The 12,341-nt window shown below is 40.5% G+C and overlaps 1 protein-coding gene across 6 annotated transcripts in view; it reads right to left on the minus strand.

Annotated features, from left to right (window-relative positions):
* GLRA2 (glycine receptor alpha 2) overlaps positions 1–12,341 on the minus strand; it is a 121,156-nt gene that overhangs the window by 16,817 nt on the left and 91,998 nt on the right. For 4 of the 6 annotated variants that reach the window (XM_036384203.2, XM_036384232.2, XM_036384241.2 and 1 more), the window contains exons 8-9: positions 11,976–12,125; positions 10,099–10,218 (exon numbers count right to left, since the gene is read on the minus strand). In XM_036384203.2, coding sequence (XP_036240096.1) covers positions 10,099–10,218; positions 11,976–12,125 — 270 coding nt within the window. The remainder of the gene's footprint in view (positions 1–10,098; positions 10,219–11,975; positions 12,126–12,341) is intronic. The other 2 variants (XM_036384222.2, XM_036384212.2) reach the window with 1 other exon arrangement.

Here is a 12,341-nt window from a genome sequence, read left to right on the forward strand (position 1 = left end):
GCCATACATATTCCTAATCTCACAAGTGATGCAGACCTAATATGAACAACTCATAGCAAGTTTTAAAAAAGTATTTTAATAATTCATGAATCATCACATTGAACTGACTGCTCTATCCATAAATAGCAAAGGCTGCTCATCACAAAAATACCACCTCTGGTTTAGAAAGTCCTTGAGCTGCAAAGTCCTGGAGCCCAGGAGGATGCACCAAGGACAGATTGCTGTCACACAGAGCTTCCCATCAAGGCAGAGCCCTGGCCCAACACAGGGCAGCCTTCTTGGAGTTTGTGATCTCCAGATGGAGCTTCCCACAGCACAGAGATATGGCCAGCTGCTGAACAACTGCCTCATGAATTTGAAAGCTACACTGGCTATTTAACTCAAAAGTCCGGATAATGACCCAAATAAATGTTCCAACCAAATCCTTTCATTTTATGACTATAATGCTGCATGTTAAGATTGAAAAGGTGACAAATCTGTTCTTCCTAAGATGTAAACCTGAAAATAAGAATCTAAATTCAATGTTATGCCTTTCCATAGGCATTACTAAAATAAGTGTTTATAAGCATTTAAAAAATAATCTGTAATGGAGATATATCTTATTTCTGATAAGAATCCAGTTTTATGGGATCCATGATAAGAAATTAGACTGTTGCTAGCTAGAAAGGTAAAGCTGAAAACAAACGCTACATGAAAAACACAGTGGGTAGGTTGGAAAACCAAAAAACAGCTTTGCAAATGAGGATGAGCATCTAAGCTCATGCTTGGTAGGAAACAGATGAGAAGTAATTAACAAAGAAGCTATATGGAGCAATAATTTTGAAAGTAGCAGATAAATTTTAAAATCCCTAATCCTCTTTAATTTTGCTTGAGAATTCATAGCTGGAAATATTGGTGAGGCTACCTGGAGTGAGAAGCATGATACCCAACTGTAAGATGCTCAAAAGGAGAACGAGAAATAAAAAATTCAGGGAAACTGAAGCCTGGGCATGGCAGGATATGCCAATATATGGGAAAACTGGCAATTACTAAGCAGACAGGCACAAAAGAAATCCAGAGACCTCTGTGGGAAATACAGTGTAAAGCTAATGGAGGGAGAATAGTATCTAAAATAAGTTATTCCACTTCTGCATTTTGGTCTTGGACACACACACACACACACACACACACACACACACGTGTGTGTGTATGTTTGTTCCAAATAAATGCCTTGGAGGTATTTGTTTGTACCCCAGGAGGGACCTGTCTGAAGGAAGATCAGCTGTCATTATGGTCAAACAAGGAAACTGCAGTCAAATCGGTGCATAATTTGCCTCTATTCCTCTGGAAGGGATGGGGCAAGAGCTTGTAAATCTTGAAAGAAACGACATTGTCTTCTGCAAGAGCCACTGGAAGGTTATAAGTAAAACCCATATAACTTATTAGTAGGGCAGGAGAACTACTGAACAGGAGCACATAGTGATTTTTCAGAAGACTTGACTATCCACTCATTGGTGTATACCTCACCCATTCTGGACATGCAATGAAGCACTTGCACCAGACAAATACCCCTTAATTCATCTAACTAGGTGTGTAATGGTGAAAAAAGAGCATTAGCACCTTGAAGGATTTACAAACAGAAGTTACCAAGGACTGTAAAAGAGCATCCTGAAGTTCTCTCTATCTCACCAGCCTGTAGTGGCATCATGCTTTATTAGACTTGCTAGAAATTGTCTTCCTGTGAGGATCGGCACACAAAAAAAGCCTAGAAGATGAAAATTCTGCTGATGGGGCAAATGAGTAGACTTGGTGCCTGATCCCACTGAGGAAGTCAAAAAGAAAGCTGGCATAAGTTAACAGACAACAGATAGATAAATTCCATGGAAACTTTGTGCTAGAGAGTGTCAAGGCTGCTACTTGCAGATGCCTGTAAGACTTTACTTCCTGAAGAAGAAATACACAACTTTCTTTACTAGAATGGTGTGCAAGCTCTCACATTTGTGCCACTCAGATAATCTCTAACAAACAGAGTTTGTGATCTTTATTCTAAAGTAGCTATTCTTTTGACAGATGAAGATTACAGAGAACCTGAAAGCAAGTCTCTACCACCAGCAGGCTTGGGAAGGCTTAGCAGAAAAAGGAATGAGTCACAGGCAAAGCACTTCCACATGACTAGCAGAAAGGGTTATATCACAACACACATGGAGAACCACTTGAAGAGAATGAGGTGAAGCATGAAAGCAAAGGTGTCATGTCTCCTAAGAATCTTGTCATGTTACTGCAGAGAAAATAAAACCTTGGACCCTTGGTGAAAAACTTGCACTTATGCAGGTGGATTATTTGTATGTACAACTGCACACACAGTATCTGTACGAAAAATTACATATATAAGTTAGAAATTAAATGACTTTAAGAGTTATGTCCTTGCTCAGAGAGAAGTTACAGGATCAGTGCAGAAATTCACAGGTAGGATTCTGGACTTCTGGCACCTCATGTGTATTGGCAAACACAGCAGCATTTTCTGACCTTTCCAATCTGTTTCTCCAGGAGCTAAAAACACTCTGGCATGCTCAGTATGCCAGATATATTCAAGCAGCCACTGGAAAACAGAGCTTTTCAATAGTAAGTCCTTCTTGACATTGATCCTGCTGTAGTGAAGACGTGGAGTGTGGGAAGAGCCAGTGGACAGCTCTGAGAGACTGCTGGGAGTTCACAGAGAGTGGAAATGAGTAAACTTTTAGTGACTTATGGTTTGGCTTGGCATGGAGTTTTCAAGTGCTCCCAACTCGAAATGAGTCTTTTTGAGGACTCTGGCAAGACTCAGCAACAAGTGCTCAGAATATGTAGGGTTTCAATGTGTTAATTCCTTCCAGTGCAACTACCCATAGCCCCCTCCTCATGTTGTAGAAAAGAAAATCTCCTTCCTCACCTATCCTATCCATCTACTCCCAGTAACACGCAGTGCAAGATTAGTATTATCCCCCACCAAAAAAAAAATACCCAAACAAAAACGAAACCCACAAAAACCACCAACAAAAAAACCACTAACCAACCAACCAACCAACCAACCAACCAACCAACCAACCAACCAAATTAAAATATTGGGCCACAAGAGAAATACCCAAGTACAATTTATCATATTGTAGTAAATAGCATCTTTCTCCAGCAGGGGATAAAGAGGAATAAACACATCTGATCATTAAATCAAGCCACATGTGTCAGAATCAGGCTCTGAGTAATCAGTTTGCCATAAGAAAATCTGTCAACTTGAACAGGAATGACTATAAAAAAGGCTGTTTTCCCCCAGGAAAAAAAAATAAAGGTGGAGAAATAAATGATTTCAACAGTACTTTTTTAAAAGTACTGTAAAAACTGGATTTTACGGGAACCCATGAAGTTTTTCAGACTTGAGAGAGAATGAGCTTTCAGCAGTCTGGTTAATACAATTTGGTTTTGAACAATGCCATTTGGACAACATCATTACAGAATGCTTCACAATTAATTACATTCAAACAGCAGCTTCTATCCCCTGTGGAGAAGGGGATTAATTGGGTCAGATGTAAATATGCATTTCATGGATCATACTGAACACTTGCCCATCTCACCAGTTTCCATGTAATTTGATACAACTGGTGCAGTATGCTCTGGAGATCCATAGGGCGAGCAGGGCTGCTAGTGAGGGTAGGAATACATGGATACAGAGTGCTGGCATTCTCAGCCTGCATTATGCTTGGCTCTAGCTGCTCAACCCCTTCACTCTCTTGTAGAAATACTAATTTATATTTACCAACACTGAAATATTTTTTTTTTTGCTGTTGAAAATGAGTCTTGGGACAGAACTCAGAACTGATATGAAGCATCACGACAGATGCCTGGCAATGATGGATCAGAAACTGCTCCACTCCTGGTGTCTTCACTTCCTCCATTGGAAAGAGGACCTGGCCATCACAGCAGTGAGAAACCCTGACACCAAGGCCTTACTGGGTGCTGACTCTAGGCATGGAAAGAGTCAAGATAAGCTACCTACAAGGAAAGAACAAAGGAACCAGTTTGGGGTGAAGTTGTCTCCTGTGCTGCCTAAGCCTATATCTTGAGATTGTGATAGTTTTTCACTCTCTGTCTGGAGTCTTGGGTAGGGCAGCTTAGGTTAAACATACTCCTTCTGAAGTCTACTTTCCTTATATTTTTTATCATTAACATATATTTCACAAAGAATCACCATTTTCTAAAATAATCTGGAAAACAAAAATCTGGTTGTTGTAGTGCACTAAATAGCTTATTTAGTTGGTGTTTTTACCCTGGTGATGGGAAAATTTTACTGGGTATGTCAGGTCACATTTATTCCCCCTTTCTCATCAAATGGTTTGTCCCCATACCCCCCTCCCTTAGTGGTCTGTCCCACAGGTGGCCCCTCCCCTCACCCTCCCTAATGGCATCCCATTGGCCACAGTCCTCTTTCCCCGCCCATCACCTGGGGCATAAAGCCCTATGGCGGGGTTGGTTGAGGCTCTTCTCTGCCTGGGTGGTTGCTGTCCCCAGCAATGTCCTGTCTCAAGCTAATAAGCTGGATACTCATCTCCACATGGCAAAGAGCGCTTCTCGGCTTTCACGTTCCCTATGCAATTCCATGTGGGCTTTAGTCCTGAGCAAGCCAGATCTGGATTTATATTAGCCCAGAGAACCACGGATTTATTGTATCTGGTGCCTGAGGCAGATGGTTCTTCAAAAGCTACTTGTTGCTTTAAAGCTTCAAAATAAGAACATTTCCTGTCTCTTTCTAACTTCCTTTGCCCTATTTTCAGTTTGCACTCTCCCCTAGGTATAATAAGAAATAACACATTTGCACCCAGCTGGAGAGTACCTTTCATGAGCTGGAAAACTGCAGAGTTCATTTTTGGTGTGTCTCCTGCTGTTCATGAGTAACTTCCAGGACAAACTCACTTGAGTGAAGTGCAAACTTCAGTCTCTAAGGCTTGTCAGTTCAGAGCTGATCCTCTCAGCCACTGCATGCTGGGTAGGTACAAGAGAGGACTGAGAGTTTCTAAAGCAAAGTTCCACTACTGAGCAAACAAGAAAAAACTTTATCCAGTACTCCTGACTTTTCCAGTCCTAGCTGTCCCATGTGGTACAGCACACAGTCACTTCATCACCCTAGACTGGAAATACTGTAATATTTCTGTTCTGTAGCTTATGTCCTGTTCCTATCCTATTAGACCATAAGGAATGATTTGTTTTAAGTATTTGGAAGCTGGGCAATGTGAGTAATTATACTGCATCATGTCCTGCTTGCTTGCTGCTTTGGTGCCATGCATGGTCCCTACAGTTTCAGTATCTGTCCCCTGCCCCACAGAGTACCACTTGTACTGCTGACAAATTCAGGGTGTATAAAAATTCATCATTCTGCAGCCTTACCTTCTCCCCACCAGTTATCCACTTCTCTGGTTTCCACCCTTTCTACATTAGCCATGGATCCTTGTTGTAATTTTCTTTGTGTTTCTTTTTTTGTTTGGTTTGGTTTGGTTTGGTTTGGTTTGCTGACGCTTCTTTTTGGTTTGGTTTGGCGCTGTTTGTTTGGGGTTTTTTCCCCCCAGAAATTCTAATTTTTTCTCCTGATTTTGTTCTCCTGTCTTTTCTTCTACTCTGGTACCTGGATTCCATTACTCCAGCTTGTGCACTAGCACTTTACCCACTTCAGTTATTGTTTAGATATTTGGGACTTTCTCAGGAACTGATATGACATGTTCCATAAATTAGTCTGCCTGTTGTTACAGAATGTTTCATGGTTTTTTATTTGGTTTTCAGAATTCTCTCCCTTGAAATGCAACTATCCATTTTCTCCTTTATTTCTTGGTTTGAGGCAAAAAATCCACCCCACCATAGTCCATCATCTTTTTGTGTCTGATGCAATAAAACACACAAAACACAGTAAATTGTTTAGAATTTTTAACCTTCCCTTCTCCAGTAGGGGAGGGAAAAATCTTCAATTTCTCTTTCAATTACCCTTGTAAACAGGACACTATGAAACCCAATTTTTCTCTTCCACTGTTTCTTTGTCTGTGTCTGCTTTTCACTGAAAAATCTACATTTCCAGTAAACTTAGTGTCTCCATTTGGTCAGATTGCTCTTATTAGAATTTTTTGATCCATTGCTTGGATACCACCCCCACAGCTGAATTGCTTTTTTTCCTACAGGTTGCTCTTTCTTTGGGAACTTATTTCTCTAGATTTGTGCCTAGAGCTAGACTAAGGATTTATATCAAGATAATTTTCAAATTTGAGATGACGGGGTTTTTTAAATGTTTAAAGTACGTGAGGTATGTCCATTTAGAAACAATACAGATACTTCCACTGATATTAACTAGGGCCATTCTTAGCTTATTCATGCTCAATATAAAAAGACAGAAAAGGACATTCAGACAAAGCCACAAAGTGACATGGCAACATGATGCAGCGAATTGTGTCTATTGTTTAACTACAGCTAAATATTCACTGCAGTTGTATGTGGGACTATAACTTCAAGCTAAATGATAAATTTTTGTGTTTATCCTCTACTGGATTTTTATCTGCACAGTTACATTAAAGCACTAATGCAATTGCCCTGGAGAAATAAAAGTAACCACTGTATCTTGAGGGTGTTTATCTACAGCAGAAGCTACATGCGCTTTAATCCATTAAGTAAGCAAGATGTGAGAGAGAGAGAGAAAAAAAAAGCCATTCAGACTCAGATTCCTATTTTTCACAATGAAACTCGTGTGTTTGAGCTTGTTCAGTGAGTACCAAAAATAGCTCAGCAAAAGGGCTTTCCTTGAGCACTTCCATTATTCACATGATGCGGCACCTTACATAACGCGGAGCGCACACATCCTCCCGCCGAATGCGCTGCGCACGGTGACAGCAGGAAAACATTCCCACCAGGGACAGCAGTGCCAAGTGCTTTAAAGGCAAAGTCAGGCTGAAAGCACTGATTTTTTGCTAGGGGCAAGTCTAGAAAACCTTAGAAAATTATTTGGGGGATCTGACAGAGGGGTTTCAGTATGATTAAAATGATAGAGATGGTCTATAGAAGCTGGTGTTGCTCAATGCATCTCTTCTCCTGTTGAAAGGTAGAAATACTGTATTATCTCAGTAACTTTGTTTGGGCTTTTGTGGTACTTGCTTCACCACTGGCAGCTCCATCCAAGGGCCAACAATTCTCTGAAGAATTTGACCAGGTGCTTCCAGCTTTGCTTAGAGAGTTATCCCTTGCTTCTGTAATCACACTTAGTCCCAGTCCCAGCTCTTTCATTTGAAAACACCATTTGTGACCCCTTTGCTAATCTGCATGCATATGAGCCCCCTTGGTTGCAGCATTGTTATTTGTATTGCTCTGTGCTCTCTGCACATGGGATTGAACCTGTCACATCTTCCAGCTGCACAGTTCTTCATTCAAGCTACAGTGTATTGCTTTTAACCCTAATGGTCCCAAACTTAACCCCTAGTCTTGGTCACACTGGTAACCATCACACATATAATTTAGGAAGTCATCTTTGAGATGATGATATGAATACTAGTGTACTGTGACTCATTTTGACTACTGATCATATAACGTAATAATTATTGTTTTCAAAAAGGGATGATTGAACCTGAGTAAAGAGTTCTGCTTCCCTGGAAACCCATCATTTTGAAAACTAAGAAATAATGTCTAATTATTAAAAATCATGTTTTTAATATAAGTTATTTTCTTTCAAGTGATCTGGCACCATAAAAAATTTATATTTTAATATAATGTAACTTCACTACATCCTCAGTACCATTAGACTCCTGGCTTCTGCAGCCTGTACTCTCTCTATTGTACCATGATATACAAGAAATAGGCAACCATTTCTTGCAGCAATCAAGTATTGAATACAAGTTTATTTACACTGATGATGTATTTAACTTGAGCAGAAAGACTACATGAACCTTTAGGACAAACTTTGAATGCTTCCTCCTAGAGAAATTGTGTGGGGAAGACAGACAGAGTGAAGCACTGATAACCTGAGGATATAGGGACTTTGTGTGTGTGGAAGATGCCAACAGGTCCTGATAAAGCTGTCTTTTCAAATGCTTCATCTGTAACACAATTTCTGGACGATCAACAATACAACCCAGACTTTCCATAGAAAAACATTAACAATCTGATGCTTGATTTAGGAGATTTGATGGTCTCTTAAGATGTCTGCTCAGACTAACTGGTCTGAGGGTTGCAGCACTAAGAAGAACAAGACCCAGCACAGACAATAACAAAGGCAGTGCCAGAGATACAGGCTTACAAAACTGAGAGCAGGTATTTTCTTGTCTTGTAGATCAAGTTGCAAATCCAGGAATTGTGGCCAAGCTTCAGCACCTTTTTCCTCTCCCTAGCTTAGAACTGAGTGATGCAGTATAGATACTCAACCACACTCTTACACTGTCTGCTCTTGACTACGACTTTCACATTTGCATTCAACTCAAGCTTTGGTTCAGTGAGCAATACCTCAACAAATCAAGTTCCCTGCTTGTGAGGCTCCTTGTGGCACCACAGGCTCTGCTCCTATGTTCTCTTCTGTGCATAAATATCCTTCTCTTGAGCAGAAAGCTGCAACCATAGTAGCATTGCTCCAGAAACCTCTGCCTTGCTACATCTCCTCTGTTGACCTCTCAAGTGCACATCAGTTATGTGATGGGAGTTCTCCAGGGAAAAACAATACCAGAGCAGCTCCAGCTCTTAGGGCTCTGCAGCAAAAGCACTGCAGCAACACAGCCCCTCTGAGTACTGCCCTGGCTGTCTGTGTAATGCACAATGTTCTAAGGGAGAAGAGAGGTTTCTGCAAGCTTCCCTAAAGGAGGGGATAACCACAACTTACACAAACTTTAGCTGAACTACCAGCACTTTGTAATTGGTGAGATAGGCAGCACTGAGTACTTGGACTTCTTTTGTAGCTGTATGCATCAGCTTTTCAGTGGAAGCATACTAATACTGGTCATATCTCCTAGAGAGCTCCTGATTTCTTTTCTTTTTATATTCAGTTTTTGTATATATGTAAATATTATTAGTTCTACAATAGAAAGTATCCAGAAAGTAAGGCTCTCTTCTACTGCTTGATGATGTAGCTCTGAAAGTGAATGATTTATTGCATTGTAAACCCTCTATCTTAATTTTGCTGTGTAATATGAACTGAGGGTTTTGCTTTGATTTTGGAAGCTACTAAGTCCCTTTACAGTGTACAAAATTCACTGAATTCATCTGCATTTTATAATAACATGACTTCACAGAGCTTGATCAAAGTTGGAAGCCCTTTACAGCTCAAGAGTGGCTCAGACAATGTTTTTGTTCTGGGAAATCAAGTCCTGAAAGATTAAAACCCCAGTCTCATTTTATTTAAATGAACACATTTCATTCCTCAGCCCCTAGTAGCAAGCAGTGAGCTGCACACTAAGCTTGTTTCTTTCTCCATCATTGATTTTATTACCTCCACAACTCACCCCTAATCTGGATGCATCAGCTGCTATCATATTGGTTTTGATCTGCTACGTTACATGACGTAAAAGATTTCAACTTCATGGCTCTTCTCCAAGCAAATAAAAAGAAACCAAGGAAATACTTTTTTCACTCATAGCTATTCATATTCCACTAAGCAGAGCTTGGGACATCACAAAGAGGAAGGCTGCAGGTTGACAGTTCAGGAGTAAATACCACAGCAACAAAAATGCATTTTGTTATACATACCACATTCTGTTGGAACACACTTATCTGAAACATGACACAATGTGGGATTTACTGTCTCAAGGCATTTCCTATGGCCCTCTCCCCCCACCCCATTCACTCTATCTTTACACAGGACCAAGCTGCTGAATATGCATGCACTTTCCTTAAGAGGTTTGGAATAGGGGTGGCATAGCCCAGCCACAGTAAAAAGCAAGCGTAAGGCTGGGCCATAAGAATGTACAACATGAAACTGCTGTTCATGCTGGGGACAGCACTGTATATTTTGGGGGCATTTAGCAAAGAGAATGCAAGAGACTACCAGTGATGCCAATCAAAATGGTCCATTTTGCTGATTTATGGCATCGTTGCACGTACTAAAACTCTCTTGCTTTCTCTTTCTCACTACAGCTTTACCCTCAAACTTGAATTGCCGATCTGATTCACTGTCCCGTAAGCTGATGACTCTTTGCTCCGCAAGCCATTCATGCGCCGCACGGACTCAACGCTCTCATTCCCAACAGCCACAGTCTGTGCCTGTCCCCAGAGTGTCAGCATAGATAGCAGCAGCAAGAATGGGAATACCACAGCAGCAGCATGACGACACACACACACACAACAGGCAAAGAGAAGAATGGCTTGGTTAGAGAAGACCATCATGCAAAACAATGAGAATCACTTTCAAGGCAAAATAAACTGAGAAAATCGTGAGAGACAAAATCAAGTACAGAGGTGCAGAAAATACCTCCTAAAGAAACTGCCTTAGTAACATTGTTCCCTATTTTAAAATTTGTGCAAGCAGATTCATAGGAAAAAAGCAAGCCTATGCAAATGGATAGGTCTCACTTACTCAGCTGCATATTTCCTTGTATTTAATTATGTTGTTACCTATTTTGCAAAGAATCCATGCACCACGAGGCTTAGGATAAACACAAGTCTTCTGATGATTTGGTTTTAAATAACTTTCTTTTCACAGTCACCAAAATAATAGCTTTCGAAGCAGATGAATGACCACTTCCATAGACCAAAATCTCATAAACTTGAGTAATGTCACTGGATACTGTTACTTACCAAGGATGGCTACTTGTTCACAAAAACAGATCTTGCATCCAAAAATGAAATTACAGATGCCATGCTGGGTTTGAAAACAAAGGCTTCCAGTGGCAGTGCGTGTGGCCTGTAGACAGGCAAGCAGCTCTGCTCTCTCCTGTAATCTAATCTTCATTGGAATCTCAATTCATCTGACAATGATATTAAACTAGAGAACAGCTTTCTTCCCAGAGTATCATCAAATATTACATTAGCTACAGAACATTTGTTAGACAGACCTGTCAAAATACAAATGCCCTGTGCCATTGTTGTCATCCCTCTTGTAAAGGAAACCATTATTTGTGGCTTGAAGCGCTCGTGCAGCTCAAGCAAATATTTACTTCACCTAGCAAATATATATGTAGAGTTTACAGTTCCAGATTCTCTAGACATGGGAATGATCATGACTCAAATAAAATTCAATTTAATGTCTACTCTTGTCTTCCCATTTACTGGAAAAAAACCCAACAAAACAAGACAGATGGACAGTCTTCCTAAAATTATTTCTAGACTGATATCTAGGTTACAAACTATCCCCTCTTCTATATGTCAGTCACTGGCATAAAATTCTGTGATAATGACACTTACAAAGAGGTATTTTGCTAAAAATTTGAAGTTTGCATTGGTCGCAAAGTGTGAAATTACAGAATCCAGAGAGGAAATTCTCCTAATCCTTCTCCTTTTTTAAAATGGCCATGTTTTCTGGTTTCAGTTGGGAAAGACACCAGCTGCTGGTGGTGTAAAAGTGAGGGCAGAACTGCCAATCATTGCAATGGCTATCCTAGGAAATTTCCCATTTTAGGATAGCTCGGGCAGCACTAGAAGAGACAGATCTCAGGCATGTTCTGATGACAGCACACCTGGATAATATCATTCTTTTATCTGTGTCATTGCATCCAACAGTTCCTTATCTACTGGTGGTGCCACGTAGTAGCACAGTATTTGTAGAGGTCCAGCTGCCTCAGCAGTCGCATGAAGAGAAGAAAATGGAATTGGTAACCAATTACTGACATTTGTCAATAACTTAATATACTGCAAATAAACCCAGCAGCCAATTATGAGCTCTTTATCAAGGAGTAAATCACTCAAAAGGAAACTTTAGGAAAAGACTCTCCTGCAAGGGCAAGAGTGAGGTAAGAAACCAGCTGCACATGAGCAGGGCAGTCAGGGCACATTCAGTCTCCCCAGGTAAAGAGCAGCTGTACCTTGTTTTGTCTTCTTTGCCTTCTCCGAAGCCTCAGGAATTCTTTGTGCTGCCGTGAAACGAAGTTGACTGCTGCATATTCCAGCAAAGCAGCAAAGACAAAGAGAAGACACACAGCCATCCAAATGTCAATAGCTTTTACATAGGAGACCTAGAAAGAAATAGGACACAGCGTGTTAAATCTCAAACTACTCCCTAAGCTGAAGATGTCGACGTGAAAAAAATAAACACATTTTTGCACAGCATGAGTTCCATGAGGTGGGTTTTTCTTGTCCTGTGTTTTGATTTGTTAATTCATTGGCTGATTAAAAATACATAATTCCACTATTAATGGAAATGAGTGCCCACAAAGAATACACAAATGAGC

This window comes from Molothrus ater, chromosome 2, assembly GCF_012460135.2.
Source record: "Molothrus ater isolate BHLD 08-10-18 breed brown headed cowbird chromosome 2, BPBGC_Mater_1.1, whole genome shotgun sequence".
In the NCBI taxonomy this organism is placed as follows: domain Eukaryota; kingdom Metazoa; phylum Chordata; class Aves; order Passeriformes; family Icteridae; genus Molothrus; species Molothrus ater.